Here is a 24,906-nt window from a genome sequence, read left to right as displayed (position 1 = left end):
GGAGCACAAATCCTATGAGGAGAGGTTGAGGGAGCTGGGCCTGTTTAGCCTGGAGAAGAGGAGGCTCAGGGGTGATCTTATTACTGTCTACAACTACCTGAAGGGGCATTGTAGCCAGGTGGGGGGTGGCCTCTTCTCCCAGGCAACCAGCAATAGAACAAGGGGACACAGTCTCAAGTTGTGCCAGGGTAGGTATAGGCTGGATGTTAGGAGGAAGTTCTTCCCAGAGAGAGTGATTTCCCATTGGAATGGGCTGCCCAGGGAGGTGGTGGAGGCACCATCCCTGGGGGTCTTCAAGAAAAGACAGGATGAGGCACTTAGTGCCATGGTCTAGTTGATTGGATAGGGCTGGGTGCTAGGTTGGACTGGATGATCTTGGAGGTCTCTTCCAACCTGGTTGATTCTATGATGATTTTATGATTCTATGATGTTTTTCTGCCCAAACCAGAGGTAAACACCTTAAACAGACAAAAGGGGCACAATAGGCCTGGTGCCACAAAGTCTGGCCTGCCCAGGGTCCAGGTTGTATAACACGGTTGTGTAAGTGGTTGCATAAGCCCACACGCTTAGCACATGGCCCACCGGGTGCAAGGCCCATGCTATCCCCATATGTGGGGTACCAGGCCTGTGGACCCTTCCTAATTTGGTGTGTTTTGGCCTACTGCCAGAAGCCTATTGGATGATATCGTGGCCCACATCCGATAAATAGGGTAATCCAGGTAAACAAGATACTCTTGCCACTCTCTCCGCTCACCTCTCCCTGCCTGCTGCCTGGGGCCACTACCTCTGTTCGCTGTATGTGCTCCTTTGTTCCACGACACTTCGCATCGATCCAGCGGATGACCGAAAAAGGCATTCCCGGCCAGCCGCCACTCCAGCCCACCCTACCAGCCCGATTGTGCCCATGGAACCTTCTCAGACGGCGCGCCCCAATTCAAATTGAACTATCAGCTCCACGTGAAATCAACCACATGGCTTTCACTACATATGTTTTGGGAACACAGATACTGAGCCTTCCAACTAGTCAGTATTTGAACTCTCTTGATTCAACTTGCTGAGGAATTTCATTCACTTTACCAGTTTATGCTGCAAGACTCTCTGATTAGAACATTTCTAAAACCTCTACCAAGTTGCTTAATTTGGCTGTATATAGACGTGCTGTAAAACAGTTTTACCAACCATATCAAAGGATTTTGTGTGGGTTAGTTGTATATAAGTTTGGGGGAAAATTCTCTTTGTATATATTAATAAGTTATTCAATAACCTTTAAATAGGCCTCATATCTCGGACTCAAACCCCTCCATAACACCTGCAGAAAAGTATGTGCACAATTCTAAAGAATTCTGAGTGAAAACTTTTGACTGTGGGTCAAGGGCTGACTTTTTCGTTTTCATTGAAAATGTCACCTAAGTGAGACCTTTCCAGTCTGTGCTAATTTCCTTCGATTGTTCTCTGCTGCCACAATATGCTGGTTGAAAACATGAAAAAGAGAAGCTTTATCAGAGAATGCAGTTGGTTGCCATGTAAGATCTCTTTTAAAGAGTTTTTAAAAGACTTTAAAGTGTAACTTAAGCTTCAAAAATAAGTTAAAACAAAAGTTTTCAATTAAGTACCAACAGTTTACATTAACAAGGTCCTGTCTTCTCATCTTATTTGTATGCTACTTTGTCTTCAAAACAAAGATAAACATTGTTTTCAATATTTATGCATCATAGCAGCACTTCAACAGCAGCTAGAATTTTCTGGAAATACACTTTTTTTTTTTCTCAGTTGGAATATAACTGAATATCAGAAGATGTCTGCAAATTAGGATGGCACTAGCCTCCCTTTATATGTAAGTTTGATGTCCTCCTTCATTGCACTATTTGATTAAAAAATACATTCCTAATATAAGAACAATTAAAACCCTCACTTCAGCCAAGAATCACTCACAGGCTACATAAAATACCCCTCAAGTGTGTTTTCTATGGTTTTATGCTGTTCTTGTGATCCTCAGTTCTTCTTTTCAAGTACATTTTAAAATACCTGGGGACAACAGTAATGATGCACTTGCCCACCTTGGGCCACCTGAACCTTGGTCTACATTATTTGCATCAAAACCTCTTCTTCTTTCTTTCAATTTCTCCCCCTCATACCTATGTTAAAGACATAACCCATATTTCCTTCTCACACACTAGATGGAGTCGTCTTAGAGTAAGCTTTCAGCTTTCAATGCTTAAGGACAACAGAGATTAAGTCATGCTTGAACCTGTGCATAGCTAGGGCAAACAACTCCTGGGTTAGCATGGATCTCTTATGCAGAAGGCCTAAAGTACAGACTTTGCTAATAAACTACAAAAAGGATTGATGAATAATGGTGGGATTCACTTTATGCACATTCGGTATACTCGCAGACAACTGCCAAAAAGGGTTGCAGAACCAGCTACCTAAATCAGCTTCTCCAATTAGATGTAGACAAGAGATGAAATATCCAAAAAGAAGGTGACAGGATGTCAGAGGCTGTAGGAGACAGAGATCATCAAGTCCAACTCTTCTGCTAGAGCAGGACCATGCAATCTAGCTCAGGTCACACAGGAACACATCCAGACAGGACTCGAAAGTCTCCAGAGAAGGAGACTCCACAACCACTCTGGGGAGCCTGTGCCAGTGCTCTGGGACCCTTCCAATAAAGAAGTTCCCCCTTGTGTTGAGCTGGAACTTCCTGTGCTGCAGCTTCCATCCATTGCTCCTTGTCCTATCCCAGGAAGCAAGTGAGCAGAGCCTGTCCCCTCCCTCCTGACCCCCATCCCTCAGAGATTTATAAACATTTATTAAATCCACTCTCAGTCTTCTCTTTTCCAGACTTAAAAGCCCCAGGTCCCTCAGCCTCTCCTCATAAGTCAGTGCTCCAGTCCCCTAATCATCCTTGTAGCCCTCAAATAAATGATTCCTAAAATAAAATTTGAGGCTATTCTGATATATTAGATATACACCATTAGGAAGGGGAAGATGAATGTAAAGGGAAGATAGAAGAAGGTAGGCAACCCCTGACAGAACATGATTTTTTTTTTTTTTGTTTGCTTATTTTAGAATGTTTTGTTACATTATGTTTAAAGTGGGAGTGAATGGCTTTGAGTCTTAGTCACAAGTCTCAAAAACCTTGTCTGGTGTAAATTTTGTAGCACTGGAAAGGTATCTGAAACCATATGTACCTCATTGTGAATGTGTTTTATACTTACACTACAAGGAGCAAATGAAGACACTGGCCAAACCCATTGGCTACCAATGACTGGCAAGTCAATTCTTTCCATACCCTACAACCAGACGTCTAATTTAGCCCTTAGCTTTAGTGGTGTCAGTGTACTGTAGATAAAGGTGAAATGTTAGACAAGCAAGCCCCTGGGAGCTTATTAAGGCAACCTTTTAAACAGAACAGAAATACAAGTTAGCCAATACCCAGACCCATTTACATTCACATAAGGCTGAAAGCATCATTACTCCTTTGTAAGTTGGTTTGTCTGGAAACATTGAGTATCTGGGCTTAAATATATGTTGGGGTTTTTTTTCTTTTTTCCTGTTTTACTGGTAGCACAAGACAATGGCAAAACATTAGGGCAGCAGGCCTTGATCTTGCAAAATGTTGATTGTTCTGACCTCTGAAAGCTTAAAAGCAATTTTACACACATTTAACTTGATTCCACGAACTGTACCAGTGACTTCAAGAGGACTATTTAACATTCTTAAGTTTAAATCTACGTTTAAGTGTTTTGCTGGATTTGAGCCACAAAGCTCAGTTTACACAAATTATGTGAACAAGATTTTGCCTAAGGTATTTAGAGATTTCAATACTTCATATTTAATGATATAGCTAGTATAAAGCTGAATCAATAAGTAGTTCTTTCTTTGGCTAAATTAAAAGGCATAAATCCAAATCCTTTGGATTGAGTAGATTTTTAAACTGTTACATAAACCTTCAGTTCCAAAGTCTCACCCCTACACATAATATGGATGAGGCTAAACATCTTCTGGGTCTGCAGTCAAAGAATAAAGATTAAAACACAACTCTGGCCCCACAGATGCATTACGCAGTCACTGCTCAGGAGATGTAAATAGAAACCAATTCAAATATAGTCAAAAATCCCAATGGAGTCTATGCAGTAAAATGCTATGGGGCAAATGTAGTTAATAGCACCACATAGCACAATTTCCCCTACATGCAAGTACATTCAGTATCCTATCAGCACGATGATTATTGCTTAATGCTGTGCTACAAAAGAGGGAAAACAAATTTCTCTAAATGAAAATGAAAGAAGAATGACTGCATTGTAGGGTTCCCCAGGTTTCTAAGGGCCATTCACATCTTCAAAATATCTGTATGCCCTTCAAGGCAACTAGATAAATTTAAAAACCATAAAAAGCCATTGGTGTGTCAGATATGCTCTTTAGATGCAACAATATCAGTTGGCTGTACTATGGTTTTTTTTCCCAAGCATCAATTGAAAAAAAGGAGTTCTAGTGAGCCAAGGCACTTCACACGGAAAATAAAACAGGTGGTCACTTTCCCCAGAAGCAGCTGTCTGATCAGGGTGTTGAACTGGCTGTGTGGGAAAAAAAAGTCTGTTTCTTGTTGGGATTACAGCGGTCTCACAGCGCTTCGTGACACTCAATAAAGCCATCTAAAGTGCTGTAGAATAGGAATGAGTAGAATCTGCCTCTAACCTGAAGTTTGCTATTGTCATGAAATAAAGATTCAGACCCTGAAATGCCTTCCTCTACGCGTTAGCTCAGGTATGTGAGAACAAATGATTACACCGTTAATGTTTCCTCTCTAGGTTGAAGTCTGGATAAACCATGTATTATGCCAGCTTCTCTGGGAATGCAGTTGTGCATATTAGAGGATGGAGCAATGGACATGAAATGACTTGAAATAACACTGAGATGGGAATATTGAGTACACAGAAGAGAATATGGCTACTTTGTGCAGTCCTGGTAATCAAAAGACCCAATAGCTATTTTGGATGTTCCTTCACAATTCAAAGAAATACAGAACAAAGAACAAGTAACATAAGAGCAGCAAACAAATGTCACAACTTCTTTCTTTTAGTTAGCTTAGGAAAGTATAAACTGAATGGAAAGGAAAGAGAAGGTAAGATCTGAGACAAAGAAAGGGCAAGCCAAGTGAAGGACAAGTGTGGAATAAAGGTGAGATGAAGAGACTGACATAGAAATGGGAGAAACCATGAAGCCAAAGGCCAACTTGCACAGCTGCAGAAAGTCCAGGGGAAAACTTGAGAAAGGTCACTGACTTTCCAAAGGTTTCCCTGCATGGCTGTAGAATAAAAGGGTGCAGCTTTGGACCTATGCACATTCATAGGTTTGCAAAATATTAACTGTAAATGCTTTTATTGAGTTTCCTTCTTTCTAAAACTATACATAGCTGCCAACTCGAACCGAAGTATTTCTTGTTTTTACCATGAACAGTTGTATATATCCTACAGACAGATGGCAACTTCTAACAGCAACATAGCTTTGCCTGGATTTCTTGTCTACAATTCCCACAAGCCAGTTTATCTCCCAAAACTTCCTTTAATTTCTAACAAAGAAATTTTCCTTAAAATCAATGGTATGGAGTAGTTCCCTGTTATTTCTCATGTTATTTATACAATTTCCCTGGTAGCACACTGTGCTATTATATCCTATAAATCATATTTTATTTTGGAAAGAGCTGGTGGTGGTGCTATTTTTAGGTTCAACTTTACTTCTGCTGATATTCAACCCAGCTAAGAAAACAGCTATAGAAACATTTAAAAGCTCACCTAGAGTTTTGAGATAGCATTACTGTTATGAATGTTATGGGAACAGCAGTACTATGTGAGCAAATAGATGGACCACTGAATACAGAGAATGCACCCTGAACATATATGTGTCTGAGAAATGAGAAATTTGAGTTACTTCTGTTATGCACTATTTATGTGGCCTTTTTCAGACCAAGCAATTTGACACAAATTGCAGTCAGATAACATTTCAACCTAGCGACACTCAGATCCATTGCAAAGTAGTGTATCTGATACCAACACTATTCCAAAGATATGATACATCACACTGAGATTTGTAACTTCTATTGTTTTCAAAGACAATCATGCTTCCCTTTTACAGAACTGTTATCTAGGTGCAGAAGTTTATCTTGATTAAGTATTTTTTTAATTAATCATACACAGAGGCTCAGGGGTGATCTTATTACTGTCTACAACTACCTGAAGGGACACTGTAGCCAGGTTGGGGGTGGCCTCTTCTCCCAGGCAACCAGCAATAGGACAAGGGGACACAGTCTCAAGTTGTGCCGGGGTAGGTATAGGCTGGATGTTAGAAGGAAGTTCTTCACAGAGTGATTTCCCATTGGAATGGGCTGCCCAGGGAGGTGGTGGAGGCACCGTCCCTGGAGGTGTTCAAGAAAAGACTGGGTGGGGCACTTGGTGCCATGGTCTAGTTGACTGGATAGGGCTGGGTGATAGGTTGGACTGGATGATCTTGGGGGTCTCTTCCAACCTGGTTGATTCTATGATTCCAAGATGTTGTGAGTTACACTTCTGTCAGTGACATTCATTCAACGGCAACAAAAATACTTAATATTTCTTGGTTTGCATAAACAAAATAATATACCAACTCATCCCATTTATTCTGTTGCCTTTGCATTGTGTACCTAGCCTATCACTAAAGATTAAAGAATCAGGCAGCGTTGGAAGGGACCACAAGGATCATCTAGTTCCAACCCCCCTGCCATGGGCAGGGACACCTCACACTAGATCAGGGTTTCTAGAGCCTCATCCAGACTGGCTTTAAACACCTCCAGGGATGGGACTTCCACCATCTCTCTGGGCAACCCGTTCCAAAGTCTCAACATCCTCATGGTGAAGAACTGCTTCCTGACATCCAATCTGAATCTACCCATTTCTAGCTTTGTTCCATTCCCCCTAGATTATAACTAGAACAAGAGAAAAAAATACACTGTGTGGGTGAACAATAATTGTTTAAAAGGCAGAAGTGTTAATTTTACATGAACATAAATGCTTTATCTTGCAATTAGTGTGTATATGAAATGATAGCAAACAGTCAGGAGATCTTTCACACTGGTGCTTCAACCTTCTGCTTCCTCAATATAATTTATGTAGGTACGAGTCAGTGGCAATAGTTTAGCCTCTGTGTTGAAGGGAAATGAAGAGCTGCACTGTGGGAGATCCGTGACGGGGATCACAGGTCACAGGATATCAGGGGTTGGAAGTGACTCAAAGAGATCATCAAGTCCAACCTCTCTGCCAGAGCAGGACCATGTAATCTAGCTCAAGTCACACAGAAAACCATCCAGACAGACCCTGCAAGTCTGAAGAGGAGGAGACTCCATCACCTCCCTGGGGAGCCTGTGCCAGTGCTCTGGGACCCTTCAAGTGAAGAAGTTGCCCCTTGTGTTGAGCTGGAACCTCCTGTGCTGCAGCTTCCATCCATTGCTCCTTGTCCTATCCCAGGGACCAAGTGATCAGGGCCTGTCTTCTCCCTCTTGACTCCCAGCCCTCAGTTATTCATAAACATTTATTAAATCCCCTCTCAGTCTTCTCTTCTCCAAACTAAACAGCCCCAGGTCCCTCAGCCTCTCCTCATCAGGCAGTGCTCCAGTCCCATTATCATCCTTGTAGCTCTCTGCTGGACCTTCTCCAGAAGCTCCCTGTCCCTCTTAATCTGGGGAGCCATTGGAAAGATGAGAAATTTAACCTTAGAAAAATTGCCTATTTTCTTTCCTCCATGCTTTGAAGCAATTATAAGTGAGCAGTTAAAAATGGACCAGTAGATAGCAGTGGAACTGCTCAACCATTTTCACTGGGGTCCCCAGTCATTGAAATGGCAAACAAGGGATATTTGATCAATGAACCAGCCACTCTAACATCTGGTGTGCAGTTCCACAGTCTTAGGACCTCATTCTGATCTCTCCAATACCAGCATAAATCAGGAGTAACTTATGTAAATTAAAAACATACAACAAAGTGCTGTGGAGTCAGAATTGAGCACCTTGTGTTCCAATCTGTTTCACTCAGTATCTCATGTCTGACTTAAGAGATTGGCTCACTTACAGAGCTCTACATTAGACATATTGCCTTCTTGTTTTAAAATCCGTATGTTTAATATTTAATTTAGCAGAATTCCATATTCCAGTCTCCGTGTACAGTGGAAATCCCTTTGAGGCTTGTGGTTTGTATGTGCAGCTGCAATTTTCCTTAAGTGTAATTTGAAAGCACCATTGCCTAATGAGTCGAAAGGAAGTATCTGTCTCAAATTAATCTTCGTTCTCTTTTGAGTGAGTAATGAAAAAATTGCCAAGCCAGTGGCAATTTGTAAAGTGGGCTGTATCAGTTGAGTCAGGCTCACCAAAACTTTAATTTATTATGTGTGATAGCACAATACTAGTAGCAGTACAGGTCTCATCAATTGTCCACACACTTCGAGTATGCAGTTAATTTAGACAACTAGCTTCAAGTGACAACACACTCAAAAATTCTGCCAACTCTGAAACATTGGTCAGAATGCGACACAGAACTGCTGCTGCACGTGTAACTGCATTAAGTATCACAAAATAGATACTGCAAGTGTAAATCAGCTGTGTCTTTGTAAACATATACGAAGTATTTTTCCATTGTATTCTGCTATACAACACTGAATAGCATATGCCAAGATGAGCAGCACATCGATAATATGCAGATACCTAATTTCACTCTTTCAAAAACTGCTCAGAGAATTTGAACTTATGATATGTTGGGACAAGCCACAGAACACCTAGTTACCTAAGGCAAACAATGGCAGAATGAAAATGGCAGTTTAAATGATACCTGGGAGACCATCATAGTTAGTTTGGAGAAGAGACTATTTTCAAGACCATTTGGCACATCTAGAATGTGGGATGGCTCTCTGAAGTAAAGAATATAAACATTAAAAGGTCAGAAATAGAAGAGCCATTTCCATTTACACTGGCAATGGAAATCTTTGCCATTTGGCTCCAAAACACTTTGACATTCTGCACCCTAATGACAATTACATGTCCTATACTGATATTTCACTTTCAATTCCCATAGAATTAGTGAAAGTATTTAAGGAGTTAATGGAGGCATAGTACTTTCTTTAGAGAAAATATGAAATTAGATTGGAAATTAGATTGCCTTGAAAACATTACAAGCAGTAAAGTGTGCACTCAGAAAGCCTTCAGGAGTAATCAGCTAAGCAGGGATTCTTGTGACTTGCATTTTACTTTCTACAACGAAGAAAAAAAACCCAAAGGCCTAAATGTGTGGTGAGAATCTGTTATTTCCAAGAGGCACAGTTCAAAATTTCATAATCAAGGAGAAGTCAAACTGTTTCAAACTATTCTCCATCCTCATGAACACAAACTGCTGCAGGGAGCTATAAAATTCTCCTTGAATGAACCAGAGGGTATCGGCGGCTGTGTGGAAGCTCAACAGATATGCCACAGCCTCCTCCTAACATGCTACCCTGCTTCAGCCCTGCGCCCAGCAGGAGGACTTCAGATGTTGTCCTCAGATGGCGTTTTAAAGTTACCTTTCACCATCTGCTACCAGCGGTATCGTCCCTTTGCCAGGAATAGAGCTTTTAAGGGCCTCTTTATGCCAATCTGATTCCTCTTATCTTACATAAGGGGCTGGAGCAGGGACAGAGCTCACTTTCTTAGCTCTAAATCTATCCTATATGGCACGCAATTCTCTAAAGTACAGCCAGCTTCTGCTTTGATGAAGCACTGTGCAGTGAAGACTGAAGGATCCTGTTTTTCACCATTTAAAGATGTATGATAGCAACAAAGCTCTATGTTAAAATATTTAACTTGCAGAGAACTTATGGAAATTGTCTATTCAAGCTCAGCAAAGACATTAAATTACCAAGCTGTTCCAGGACAGTTGTGTGTGGAGAAAAGCCAGAAATGCTCTGAGATTGTAATGTTACTTACAAAGACTACAGCATGAGCCTGATTCAGAAGCCTTTTACACAGATCAGCGTGGTGAGCTGCAAAAATGTTACTGTATCAATTTCTACAAAACATACTGTGTGTATACATAGAGATATAAAATCAGGACTTATATGCAGCACATTTCCTGCCACATTTTGAGTGGCATCTGTTTGTTTAGTTTGCTGAAATATGAAAAATAATATTTAACAACTACTGGTAACACAACATTAACGAGATTTAGAAGTATAACTGTCAAAATGCAGGGAAAAAAAAATAAAGACAAATCCTTCTATCTCAGCATTTTAATCAGCCAGATCAGGGTTTTGATGAATATGCAAATGTGACTGTTTATACACTATTTTCACAGTAAAAGGAAACAAATACAGTTTCATTACGGAATTAATGACAGCTCTGTCCTCTAAGATTAATAATTAAAGCCCTATACACATTAAGATGACAGTACTCTTTCCTTCCACCCTCTGAAGATTTAACTTTCCTATTTTTAATACTCCTTTCCCTTATAATTGTTTGTCCCCTTGATTGGAATGATTAATAATTAATACTAGCTCAGGGATATGCAATCTTTAGAACAAGAACTGTACTTAACAGACAAAAGGGTTAAGGCCACTTTCTTTTGTTGACTGTCTTTCCTCTTCCCCATACATTATATTTTCTCCTCTAAGTAAGTTCTGTGCAGCGACCTGCTGTAATGCTGGAAGCCTTTTATTTATTCCAGTGCAGGCTGCACATATGATTTCATTCTGATTCTCACAATGTATGCTAGGATCCTTTTTTAAAGCTCCAGCTGCTGGGATCAGCAGCCTTCGCAGGAATCGCAGATTTCTTTTTCTGACACAGACACTACAAGTTTAGACCAAATCAAATCTCATAAAGAGTAAGAATGTGGGACAAGTGCACCATAAAGTCCGGGAAAGCAAAACCAAAAGCAAAACATCTCAACTCCAACATTTCAGCCGTTATTGTTTTAATCTAATGATTTCTGAGTTGATATGGGAGTGGCTGAGTCATACTTTCCAAACCCTCAGGACAGGCAACATTTCAGAGAAAGCCAAGTGAGCAGAAGTTCAGCCTTACCATTAACCTTCCTTCCTGCATTAGAAGAACTATCACATTTCATTTTTATGTAGCCACTAGGATTTACACTGAGACTACTAAACCCCTTTTAATTTCAAATCATCCAAGAAGATGTTTTTAAGGGTAAATAAAATAAGTATTTTGTGTATGTTCTGCATTATCTTAGCAAGAAAAGCTATATTCTAGTTCCAAAGATCTGTTTCCTTCTAAATAGAAAACCTCATAGAAAGACAAATGGACAGACATTTCTTCAATAAAGCTGCTCCAGCTTCATCTTTTAATGTCTTTAGAGATGAAATGATCCTACGTGGGAATTCAGCGTTGCCTTGCATATCACAAAGGAACTATTTTATGTGAAATTAAATTAGCATTTGTCTATATTTGACTGTGCAGGGATACTCCCTCACGTGTCATTGATAGCAGTGAAAAAGTATGTGTATGTGTGTGCACATTAGCAGGGATGATGAGTTATGCTCTATAAGCATTTAAGGGTAGACATTTACAGTGAAGCCTGCTAGTTGGCAAGCATGCCTACTACTTACCACACTGAGTCCCAGCAATTCTCTGCGAAAGTAGTTCATGTTCCTCCTTTGTAGGTTGTCAAGATAGTGCTGAAGGCGAGTATAGGTGTAGGGGTAGCAGTAGGCAAATTGATAAATGTCATCCTCTCGGTCAAAGCAAAATGCAAATGACATGACATAGTTCTTCCTGTGGTCTGGGCAACGATAGTAGTACACATTCTTAGAGGGTATTCTTTGCCTGAAAAACAGAAACAACATACATATATACATTGACAAGTTATACACATTGACATAAAAAATCCAGACAAAAAGGCTGAGATTCAAATCATTAGAGCAAATGAAGCTCTTTGATCAGCTCAGGAGCTGGTGAGCAGATCCCAGAGCCTGAGTTTCGCAGCACTCAAGCAGACAGGATCCATGCCAGAGGCTCATGTATTGCACAGCTACTTTGCCGGTGAATCAGTCACCCAAGCTGGCAGGGTCACCACAGAAGAGGAAAACATTGCAAAACCAGAGAAACCCACTTTCATTAAGTGAAAGGGATGAACAAGCAGTTAAGCCATCTTCTACTTGGCTATCAAGCTGGTACAATCTCATACCACTGCAAAGGTTTCAGCCAAAACTCTGGCTGGAATGTGCTACAGCTTTTGATACAGGTATTATTCAGCAGTACAGAGATGAGGCATAATTAATGAAGGTATATCAGTGTAAGGTGACATTGACAGAACTCTTTCTGAAATTCTGGACATGTTTATATGTTCATTATCCTTAGCAGTTACAGGATATATCAACACCCAGCTGATGAATGGAGGAAAAGATAAATTCTTGAGGTGAAAAAAAACCTTCAAAAACTCGACAAAAAACTTCAGGAATGGAAAATGGTCTCAAATTAGAAGGCAAAGGAGAAAAGTGTATTTGGTCCTGTTCCAAATTGGATTGCTGCCCTCCTCAAGAGTTCTGGCTTATCTGACAAGATAAAAATGAATATACATGATGGTAAATAATTATAAGAGACATTTATGCCATTGTTATCAAGCTGGTATCTGTTTAAGGAATGTCTGCCTGCCATTTTTCACCTAACTTCTGTTGTTTCTCAACAGAAATAAGTGATATTTCAGAGGTGGATAAAAAACTTGCTCTATGGACTGCAGATGTTCAATATTTCTGCTTGCATCCTTTTTTTCTTCCCAGATTTACTTGCTTTATGTATGCAGGAGATTCTCTAGTCATGCCATGCACTTGTAATTTGATGTAACTAACTTACCATTCATGTTTGGCAACAAAACACTATGGTCCTGCAGACACTAACTGATTCAATTACACAACATTATAAACAGGTCTCATCTAATGATTGCAGCAGATCTCAGCTAAACTAGGATCATGGTGAGGGAAAACATAATAAGATTTACAGACATAGCAGTAGTAATGTGCCTCTGTAATCGTTCCGAGAAGCTGATCTACTGCAGAGCATCAGTTTTGGCCTTTCACTGCTAATATGAAATAGAGGACAAAACCCTCTCATTATGCAGAAGTACATGCTTGCCAATTAGCAGCAGTTAAAAAGTCTGATCAGCAAGACTCAGAATCTACAAAGAGAAACAGAAAGGAATTGAGATGTTCTAGACAAAGTACAATAAAGACCCAGTGATGCAGTTAATTAGCCCTGAAAAAAGAATTTATTTGCCCGTTTTATTGCCCTGGTTCTTGAACATTCATGGTTTCAAGAATTTCCTGTAGCATTTTTTGTTAAATACCACTACGAGATGAAAATTATTTTTAAGTGGTAAATATGAAGGGCAGAAAAAAGATTCTTTTAATTTTTTGTAGAAGTATCAGTAGGAGAAAAAAATGCTTCCAGCTGTCTGTGTGCAGTATCCTAACCTAATAAGTTTCTCCAGTATCTTAACATATTTCTATCATTCACCCTTACTCTGGAGTGCTATAGGACATCCCTCATTTGATCTCAAATCAAGCAGATGATATGGCAGTGGGTAAATGTATTCTGGTTCCCAGTCCTCAAACCATAATGCAAGTTTAAACAGTATGTTGCTGAGTTGCTGAACTTTATTTGTTTCCAGATTAGCATGGGAGAAATCATAAAGGACAAACCTCACTCCGTGCTATAAAAAAAATCATGTAAAATGAGACCAATAGGAGGAAAATCAGGATTTTAGAAAGGCTAATGCTAATTGAAATTCATCTGCTGGTAGTTAATGTTTAAATGACACATAGTTCTCCTTGGTTCAATAACTTTCTACTTTTAAGCAAGTTGAAGACAACTTTGTTAATGTATTAAAGGCACTTTTGATATTTCACTCCCTTTCCCCTTCATTATAGAAGCTAAGCATCTGTTTTATTATCCACTTTGACACATCACTTTATGGCTGCATTTGGCTATTATGGCTAATCTTGATGTCTAGGACATCTGGTATTGACATTTCACTATCTGGTGTCTGACACAACAGCAGAAACCATCCTCAGTGCCGAGGTTTAAATTTGCTCTCTCAGGGCAGAAAGTGCCCAAACTCTTAATGCAAACTGTATCTTCCAAAAATAATTATAATAGTACTCCCGTCACTGCTAATCTATTTTTATCTCTCCTAGCACTTTGTCACTGCTAATCTATTTGTGAGTCATATAGAGAATGAGAGTGAGTGTTTAGATACCAACAACACATCTTTACACACAGGAGCCTAATCAGATTGAGATCTTATCAGAGAATTAAAGAAGGAAGAGGGAAAAAAATAAAGAAGAGGAAGAAAAAGAAAGGAGACACAGTGCTAGATATCACCAACTGAGTTTTTGATAACAAAAAGACATTGCTCAGTTCTTGAATTAACCTTTGTGTCCTAGACGCACTATTGTTTACTCTTTCCCTTTTTTGTTCTATGCCTTCTGGAAAAGGACACCCACACACTGTGGCAGCAGCTGCTCCTATTAATTTAAAGCTATTACAAAAATTAAAATTAAACCCAATTACTTTGGCTGGTTTATAGCAGGGGAACGGCTTAGTCTGATTGTTCCCTCTGGTTATGGACAAAAACAATATTCCTACCTACAGGCAGCTGCCAGTGGAATACTAATGCATCTAGGGCCTGGCAGGAACAGATTCAGAATGCAGAGCCTAACTGCATTTCTTCTGAGAGAGAAATATCTTATCATGGATCTGAAGAAATGCACCAACTTCTAACACTGTAAGTCACAATGAAGCTGATTTGTACTTAGAGTTAGGAAAGCAAAATGATGGTAGAAAGCTTAATGCTCAGATTTGCCAGTTTGCATTTCCAGGCAGCTCATGCTAAGAAATACACCCTGCTAATTGATACACAACTGCCTGGATTTTGTCTTTTCTGAATGCTTATTTAAAGGAGAACCATCCCAATTGCAAGCAGAGCCACAAAGCACAGTATGCAAGGAATTAATTTCCAGTCTGGTTTCTCAGAAGTATATTCACAGAAATGAAGCTTGGCATTTTACATCATTTTGAAATAAATTGAGATTGCCTAGTCTTAAAAAGAAATGCAAAATTCTTTTTGTCAAAGAAAGAAGCAAACAAAGAAACTAAGGTTTTCTCTCTGTTTTGACTCTTTAAGTCCAGTGCCTGTCAAAGGCTGAGCCAGAAGATTTGAATGCCCTCTACCTGACAAGGAAGCAGTCCCAACCCAGCAGATTAGTTACTCCACGTGTGAAAGTCCATGTGCTTGTCTGTTCCTCTATGTTTGCTACATAGCAGTCTGAAGTCAGGACATTTACTCTGTTTTGGTAGCAATGAGATCAAATTTGTCAGTTAAAAAAAATATGTACTAAAAATTGGAGTCCTTATTTAGCCTCAAAAATCAGATAACTTCAGAAGGCCCAGGATTTTACCCTTGCTATTACAACAGGCAGTGAAAGGTACAATCAAGCTTTAAAAATTGTATCCCAACTATATTCCTATTTTGAATATAATTTTAACTTCAACTCTAACAAAGACAAACTGTATTATCTGATCTGCCTTTTTTCCCCCACTTCCCTGCTATCTAAAATTTCCTTTTTAAAATTGGGAGTTGCTCAAGACTTTAGTGAACAAACACCAGGGGATGGTGGGGGTGCTTCTGTATGGTATCTCTTCTTTAAGTTTTAAACACATAACGGTGCTAATGCAATCCTTTTGTGGCACCACAACACAAATAATTAGAAAACACCAATCTTTGGAGCACTTTCCCTCCATTGCATGACCAAAGCAGAGAGCTCTTGCCCAGACAAATTCCCAATGCCTTTAATGAGCAGCCTAAGCAGCCTTTGGACCGTTTTTAATATGGCACTTATGAAGTAATTATTCAGTTCCTTGCCTCTACAGGATTGGGTTAGACATATCACAGTCAGTGGACTTCAAAGTAGAATGATGATCTTTGGAGGAAAAACAAAAAGCTGCAGGTGCTGTAAAAGATCAATGGCCAAAAGAAAAATTAAGTGGTCTGACTTTGCAGAGAAACGCTCAAGTGATTCAGATTGCAATGCAGTGTTATCTGTGGTGATCATTTCCAACTGCCATTAACTTCCAGACATGTGGACACAGCAATTTCACAAGTTTCCAAACTTCTGTATATGATTCAAAGGGCTGGGCCTGAGTCACAATCTCAAAGGAAATTAAGCCTAAATTTTGCATGTATTTGAAATACAAATCCTGATTCCAGTTCAACATTGAAAGCCAAGCATCAGGTATTTATTGATGCTACTCAAAATAGTGTATAAATTAGTTACTCATTCTGACCATTCATATTTTATTCTCAAAACTGGATGGTCCTATTTATTAACTGCAAGAAATCAAACAAACTCTGGAGAGTATGTTGTTTGTGCACGCCCAGCCCAGACAGCAACTGTGTGCTGGGCTGCAGCAAGAGCAGTGTGGCCAGCAGGGCAAGGGAGGGAATTCTCCAGTTTTACTCTGCTCTCATCAGACCCCACCTGAAGTACTGTGTACAGTTCTGGAGCCCCCAGCACAAGAAGGACATTGAACTGTTAGAGTGAGTGCAGAGGAGGCCACAAAGACGCTCAGAGGGCTGCAGCAGCTCTGCTATGAGGACAGGCTATGAGAGTTGGGGCTCTGCAGCCTGGAGAAGAGAAAGCTTCGAGGATACCTTGGAGTGGCCTTCCAGTATCTGAAGGGGGCTACAGGAAGAAGGCTGGGGAAGGACTACTTACAAGGTCTTGTACTGACAGGAAAAGGAGTAATGGGTTTAAAGTGTCAGAGGGGAGATTTAAACTAGATGTTAGGAAGAAATTCTTTCCAGTGAGGGTGGTGGAACACTGGCACAGGTTGCCCAGGGATGCTCTCCCTCTGGAAGTGTTCAAGGCCAGGTTGGACAAGGCCTTGAGTGACCTGTTCTAGTGGGAGGTGTCCCTGCCTATGGCAGGGAGTTGGAACTAGCTGATCTTTGAGGTCCCTTCCAACCTAAACAATTCTATGATTAAAGTATAAAGATGTTAATCATGCCCTGTAAACTTCTGGGAAGCAGCCATTTCAAACTGAAGGCTGTGCTGACCTGTTCCTCTATTAGTCTAAGCCATTATTTTTCTTCTGGCTTATTCTTGGTGACAAGTGGTGCTGGCCATCTTCAAAATTCCTATCCTACTTGTGACAAAATAAGTTTGTAGGCTTTTTATTCTTGCACATAATTTAGTATTTGATTCACAGAGCAGGGAGTGACAGTGAATATGTCAGATGGTGTTAAAATATTTGTTACAGATAACTGAACAGGCTTTGGCACAGCTAACGCAGCTTCAGACGCTGCAAAATACATCATATTTTTGTTCTTGCTAACATGCATTACAATGTTCTCCAAATATTTTTTCTATTATTTAGCAGTCCACTGTGCACCTCAGGATTTTCCACCACTACCAAGACCTGGTTTCTTCTTAAATATATAAAAAAATATATATATCTATAAAATATACTATTAATTAAACAATATGTAATAATATATATAAAAACAATATCATGCAATTCAATGACTTTCCTGAAATCTGGGAAATCTACACATTAAGCATACAGCCTCCAAGGGGTAATGTTAATTAAAGGAGTTAATCTCTATAAAGATTTGGAAAATTCAAGTATAGTGAACTGTACAAAACCTGGTACTGTACTCTTTGCAACTTCAAGGAGAAAACACTGAGCTATTACTGTTTCCTTCTCTAAAATTTAATTCAACAATCAAGCAATGAGAAAGCATATTTCATTTTTTGAGAACCTCTATATTTCAAATATTTATAACAAACCTGGTAAACTTCACCAGTACTGGGTACCTGCATCACTGCTAGTCTAATCTACACATTTTTTCCTTCTGAGACTTGCATGTCAGATCAATCAGTCCCATTAGCTGATAGCAAGAGCAAGAAAATATCCTGAAAGTGTATCATTATATTTTTAGAACTTGAAAGTCCAACTTTGAATGAGCAAACATTTTGAAAATTATTCCCCACATTTCCTATGTGCTTGGGATACATTCAGGGGAAACGTGCCAAGCAAAGTTTTTAACAAAGCTGTATCTTCATAGAATGGTTTAGGTTGGAAGGGACCTCAAAGATCATCTAGTTCCAACCCCCTGCCATAGGTGGGGACACCTCCCACTAGAACAGGTCACTCAAGGCCTCATCCAATCTGTCCTTGAACACCTCCAGGAAGGGAGCAGCCACAACCTCCCTGGGCAACCTGTGCCAGCATCTCACCACCTTCACTGGAAAGAACTTCTTCCTAACATCCAGTTTAAATCTCCCCTATGACACTTTAAACCCATTACTGCTTGCCCTGTCATTACAAGACCTTGTAAGTAGTCCTTCCCCAGCCTTCTTTCTTTAGTCCCCTTCAGATACTGGAAGGCCACTCCAAGGTATTCTCGAAGCCTTCTCTTCTCCAGGCTGCAGAGCCCCAACTCTTGTAGCCTGTCCTCATAGCAGAGTTGCTCCAGCCCTCTGAGCATCAATGCAATACAGTGCTGTAACACTGCAACAGGGTAGGTTTCAACTGGACATTAGGAAAAAGAAATTGATGGAAAGAGTAGTCAGATATTGGAATAGGCTGTCCCAGGAGGTGGTTGAGTCACCAACCCTGAATGTGTTTAAATGTTGTTTACAGGTGGTGCTTGGGGATATGGTTTAGGATGAACTCTGTAAAGCAGCGTTAATGGTTGGACTTGATGATCCAAAGAATCTTTTCCAACCCGAATGAAATTGTGATTCTGTGAACAAGGAAAATTGAGTACTGAGGAGCAAGCAACAGTGGGTAATGTCTTGTTTTTGCAGGAAAAGCTTTGTAAGGTGGTCCTTGCTCACAGACCAGTCCTCCAGATCCTGTGATAATGCCAATAATAAAAACAAGCTGAAATACTACCAAACACCAAACACCAGAGCTAACTAGTGAAAGTCATTATTCATAAAATGATTGCTGAGGAAAGGGTATACCTTGTAGGAACATAAACAATCATAGACTCATAGAATCAAACAGGTTGGAAGAGATCGCCAAGATCATCCAGTCCAACCTAGCACCCAGCCCTATCCAATCAACTAGGCCATGGCACTAAGTGCCTCATCCAGTCTCTTCTTGAACACCTTCAAGGATGGCAACTCCACAGTCAGAGAAGCAGTACAGAAAGGTTCCTGCTGGCAGATCATGATTATGAGATATAAAGCAATGCTAAAAACCTGTTTCTGGGTTAGGCAGGCAGAAGTGAAATCATCATCCTTTAATTCACCAGAACAAACATAACATTGTGAAGGAGAGGGCTGCTAAAGTACTATCTGGCAAGAAATAGTTTCTAGAATCACTGACTTGCTCTTTACACAGACAAAGCTTCATATGAGACAGGGCAACACTGCATCCACTAGCCAAAGAGAAGATTTATTTCAAGTTCTCCTAACCTTAGTTTGGTTTTGTGTGAGGAAATTTCTTCAGTGCTGTCCATCACTCATTCACCTATCCCCCCTAAACATAAAACATATCCAGAGAGGTCCAGATCTGGTGCAGTGTCCTCTTTTGACAAAAAACTGTAAAAGTCTTAGGGGAGCTTGGAGCTGGTAGCACAATCCAAAATCTTTTGCCAGCATCAGGAATAAGTGAGGTCTTTAGTGGACAAGTCAATTTATCTTCTTTTCTCCCTTCTGCCTACCACTATAACCAATCCTATACTCTCTTCTCCACCTTTTGTTTATTCTGTCCACTTGCTAAATCTTGCACTGCAGTCACTTTCCTCTGAAGAATCAGCTTCAACACTGCAATTATTCTACAGAAACTCTCCTTTAAACTGCAGGGATAATAAATGGTGCTGATTTTTTCTACTGTTGAAATATGATTTGCCTACTGACCACAGGTGTTTTAGCCATGTATTGCTTCAACAGCAATGTGTCTATGCCATATATATAAAGGAAAGAAGAAAGAGAGGGAGAAAAAAGTGTCTTTCCACAAAAACACTAGGACAAGAAGAGTAAAGTGTGATTCTCTGAAGGCATCATGAATGCAAAAGAGGATGCAGAAACCAGCATTTCTCTCCTGAACTATATCTACTGAGGAAAAAGCAAGCAAACAACCAACCCCACACACAAACACAGGGTCCACAAAAATTCTTTTTGAAAAATACTTATATTGGCAAATGAGAAACGGGAGGTAAGGCAAAGACAGAGAGAAGAAACAGTGTCTCAGAACATCACACCACTGCAGTTCTAAATTTTGGAACACACAGAAAACAAAACAAAGGTTTTCTGGAAGGAACTGACAAAGAGGCACCACAGATATGCTAAAGAAGTGGAGCGATTAAAAAAAAACCCTTATGTTAGCATAAATAATGTTGTACTAGGAAAAATGTGAAGACAGGAAACACACTGCCTTGGTATAGCTATCTATCACCTAGCAACTTTGCTGATGACACCAAGTTGATACAGCTGAAGGCTGTGCGACCATCCACAGAGCTGGACAGACGGAGCTGGGCACAGAGGAACCAAATGAGGCTCAACAAGGACAAGTGCAGAGTCCTGCATCCTGGGAGGGATAATAAACTGCACCAGCACAGGCTGAGAGGTGATCTGCTGGAAAGGAGTCCTGTGGAGAGGGATCTGAGTGTCCTGGTGGACACCAAGTTAACCATGGCACAGCAATGTGCTCTTGTGGCCAAGAAGGCCAATGGGATCCTGCGGTGTATTAGGAAGAGAGTGTCCATCAGATCAAGGGAGGTTCTCCTTCCCCTCTACTCTGCCCTGGTGAGACCTCATCTTGAATATAGTGTTCAGTTTTGGACTCCCCAGTTTAAGAGGGACAGAGATCTGCTGGAGAGGGTCCAGTGGAGGGCCACAAGGATGATTAGGGGACAGGAGGGCATGGCTTATGAGGAGAGGCTGAGGGACCTGGGGCTTTTTAGTCTGGAGAAAAGAAGACATTGATAAATGTTTATAAGTATCTGAAGGCTGGCCAGGAGGGGGGCAGACAGGCTGTGCTCACTTGCTACCTGTGATAAGACAAGGAGCAAAAGAGATTCCAGCTCAACACAAGTGGGAACTTCTTTACTGTAAGGGTCACAGAGCACTGACACAGGCTTCCCAGAGAGGTTGTGGAGTCTCCTTCTCTGGAGACTTTCAAGGCCTGTCTGGATGTGCTCCTCTGTGATCTGTGTTAGATAGTATTGTCCTGCTCTGGCAGGGGGGTCGAACTTGATGACCTCCTTGGGTCCCTTCCAACCCCTAATATCCTGTGATCCTGTAATGTCTGTTCTAGCTTTGGCCTATACCTGACTCTCAGGTCACCAAATAAAAAAAACCAAGCCTACCAACAAAATTCAAAGACAGTTTGAATATACTGACACCAGGGGGAAAATCACCTTTAAAAAAACAGAATAAAGCATATCAGTGACTAGATCCAAAAGGAAGACTGGTTAGGGCACTGACAGAAGAAAGTAAAACTGGCATATTGGGTTCAAAATGGCCACAAACAGAGCAATAGGATGACTTAGAATTAATGATTTTTTGAGTATCTCCCTTATTTACTACCTGTGGGGAATAAAAAAACACCAAAACAACAACAAAACAAAACAAAACAAAAAAAACCCCACAACATTCCTGAAGGAATGGTGTGCTGGATAAATTCCACAGTAAATAATAACCTATTCCTTTTCAGAATCTCTTCAAAATATGCTTATTTCAGTCAGATTTTTCTCCAACAGCCAGTTCAAAGGCACGGAAAAGTATTTCACTACTGATAGGTTATCACAGTATTTTAGTGTCTTCATGCCCAAATTCAGCATTGTACTCCATTAGTCTTTCCTGTCTCCACCATAATGTGACATGCAATCCAGATGAGTTGACTGGAAAACACATACATGCAGAATTACACAGACTATAAAACCAAGTCCTTGCAATGTGTGGAGCACGTGTTGGCCTGGGAATGAGGGACCAACCTCAATCCCAAACTCAAGTCCCTGAACTACGCTACCAGTAGACCACTGGGCCAGCTCTAATAGCCTCTTAGCCTCAATTACCTAATTAGCCTTTTCTTCACTCTCCTCTTCTCCCTTTCCCATCTGTTCATCTATTCCCACCACTCCCTGTTCTTCTGCAAGAATAATTTTTAAAATCTATGTTAACTTCATTTAGGTTAGTCTCAGGTGACTTCGCCTCCATGCAAGAATAATTTATAACTCTCATAAGAGCCCCAACTTCAGGAAGTATTTCAGTAATAACTGAATTCTGAAATCCATGTTTAAAATGTTGACGATTCCACAAAGTTGAGATTGTTAATTTATGTCATTTGGATGTGAATTTTAACTAACTACCAAAGCAAGGAGAATGGGTATGAAACAGATTTTTATCAATTGTAGCTTGGTCGATACTGAGCTGTTCTTAGTAAGATCTGAAATCCTCTGTAAGCCTTAGCCTTCCCAACATATATTACTCCTGATAAAGATCAGAGCATCTCTGATAGTAGATGATGTATGAGCAGGATAAAGACAAAAGAAAACAGGAAATTGTCATCGTGGATCAGACTTTGTTAGCTGGGCAAACTTACCCATAATATTACGCTTTATCCTCTCGTCTATCTCCATGTAATGAAGACTGAGTTGAGTAATTCATTTTTAATGTCCCATTTCTTACGCCTTCTAGCACCCTGTTCACTTTTTCTACCATAGCAGCACCTCAAATGGCTTCTGTTATGGAACTGCCAACAGCAACATTCAGGTTTTTTCCATTCAGTTAGAGAATGAGATTTTTCTGTGGTTTCTGTCACTTATTAACTTATCAGTTATCAAACTGAACCTTCTTTGTCCATCAGAGTGACTTGTTTAGGTCCCTCATAAGTCTCTAACAGCATACTGTGGGCTTAAAATACTTAAGTAATTACATCACTTATAAGTGTTACCACCTAATCCTTCTCCTCACTCCCTAGATCATTAATAAATATATTTAGCATATGAACTGATTAGGTAACTTTAAGAAATGCAGTTGCTAGCCTTTTAGTGTGATGAAAACTGACCACTTAGCCCTCTGCCTTTTTGTTTCCTTGTCGTTTTTTGATCTACGATGATACTTACCCTGTCACCATATGTGACTACTTAGCCTTTTCAGCAGTGTCTTGTGACAGGCTTTGTCACAAGCTTTTAAAAAGTCAAAATACATTATGTCCAGCAGCTCACCTCATAAGCCTGGTAGCTGAAAACTAAAGGTGGGGAAATATTCTGAAGGGAAAACTGCACCTTGGCATCTGACGGAATCAAGGGGAGCTAAACTGAAAAGGCAAATGGGCAAGCCAGAAGAAATACTTTCTTTTGGCACATACTGCAAGTATGTTGTCAAAGGACAATTCTGTTACAAAGGGAATGATTTTATCACGTGTTAAAAGGCATGGGAGTCTAGGTCATCTAATGGGAGCAGTGGGGGGAGAGGGCCACAGTCTGCAGAGAAGTCCTGGCTAGTAGCGAGGCACATGGCTGGAGAAGTGAAGAGTGGCTAACAAAAATGTATTACATCAGGTTAGCAAAGCCTTAGTTTGGCTTCACTACTTGCTGATTTCCAATTCTGAATGAAAGCAGGTGAGAACAAGGTGATGGCCTTGCTAGATGAAAATACTGTTGTTACAATTAGACCTCAGGGATTGGTTATTGTTACTCTAAGCACCCAGCTTCTCTGGCTTTAGTCCTTTTTATGAAAAAAATTCTTTATTTTACTACCTAATTCCTTCTAGTGAATGGGGAAACTTCTCTTTCTGAGCACCAGCAAGCACAGGACTGCTTTCTAGGAAAGAGATGATACCAGAATGATTGTACTGACTTCCTTAAAACCAAGCCTGGCCCTCGATGCTGTCACTCAAGTCCAGGGGGATAAGAGTTATCTTATCTATTCTCCTCTCTTTCTATATGGTGTGACCAGGCATTGTCAGAGGCAGGATGCTGGGCTTGAGTGACATTTGACTCAATCCAACATGTCCATTCCAATTTCTTTTTACAGACACCATCCACAGTGTTCTAAGCCATGCAGTGCAACGTGATTTTTCTTTGCTGAAACTGTTCTCATTAAAGTCTCTCACATCATGATCTTCCAGGTGTTTTATTATTCCCTTTTAAACTCCTGTTTCAACCATTTGCAATGTGGAGATGTAGTGCTTACTGGTCTAAATATAGGATAAACCCCAGATACTCTCCAACCCTCTGGAACAGAGCTTGGTTTTAATGAAGGAGCATATCTTTGTTAGCAATGCAGCTAACTCATTCCTAAGATTCTTCAGAATTCTGTTATACATAAATCATGTGAGGTTGATGATTTACTGCCTTTTAATCAATCAATTTGCCTCATCTTCTCCATCTCCAATAGTGCCTCATTTTTATTCCCAGAGAAGAGCAGGTCTAAAGACAGGTACCTCCAAAATCTTCCATACTATAAAGACTGATTTATGATGTAGAAGTGCCTGATTTCTTTTCATGAAAGCACATAATTTTAAAACATGCACAAGAACTGACAATATGAGAGCAAATAATTTAAATTCAGCGTTGCAAACTTTGTCTTTTTTCCCCAGTCTACACATATTGCACACACACAAGTTTTGTTCTCTGTTTTCCTCCATGAGCTCCATCACATTCCCTCTTCCTACTTCCCTTTGTTAAAAAATTACTTTGCAATGTCCTCATATTCTTGAGGGTACCACAGAATAACTATCCCTAAGCATTCTCACTTTTCTCCTGCTACAGGGAGGGTCTGTACATCCCCCATTTATTGCCCATACCAGCATGAGGCCTGTTGTTAGAAATTGCACTAGTTCACGTCCAGGGCTAAACTTACATTGTGCTGTGCCTTTTGTGT

At 40.2% G+C, this 24,906-nt stretch overlaps 1 protein-coding gene across 17 annotated transcripts in view; it reads right to left on the bottom strand.

The window, feature by feature from the left end:
* BEND5 (BEN domain containing 5) overlaps positions 1 to 24,906 on the bottom strand; it is a 1,203,882-nt gene that overhangs the window by 760,685 nt on the left and 418,291 nt on the right. For all 17 annotated transcript variants that reach the window (XR_010303081.1, XM_064147552.1, XM_064147553.1 and 14 more), the window contains one exon: positions 11,617 to 11,833. Coding sequence is in view for 16 of the 17 variants with exons in the window: in XM_064147552.1 (XP_064003622.1) it covers positions 11,617 to 11,833 (217 nt within the window). In the remaining variant the exon portion in view is untranslated. The remainder of the gene's footprint in view (positions 1 to 11,616; positions 11,834 to 24,906) is intronic.

This window comes from Pogoniulus pusillus, chromosome 8, assembly GCF_015220805.1.
Source record: "Pogoniulus pusillus isolate bPogPus1 chromosome 8, bPogPus1.pri, whole genome shotgun sequence".
NCBI classification, from domain to species: domain Eukaryota; kingdom Metazoa; phylum Chordata; class Aves; order Piciformes; family Lybiidae; genus Pogoniulus; species Pogoniulus pusillus.
The sequence above is the reverse complement of the archived record's forward strand: the minus strand, read 5'-3'. Positions and strand labels throughout refer to the sequence as shown.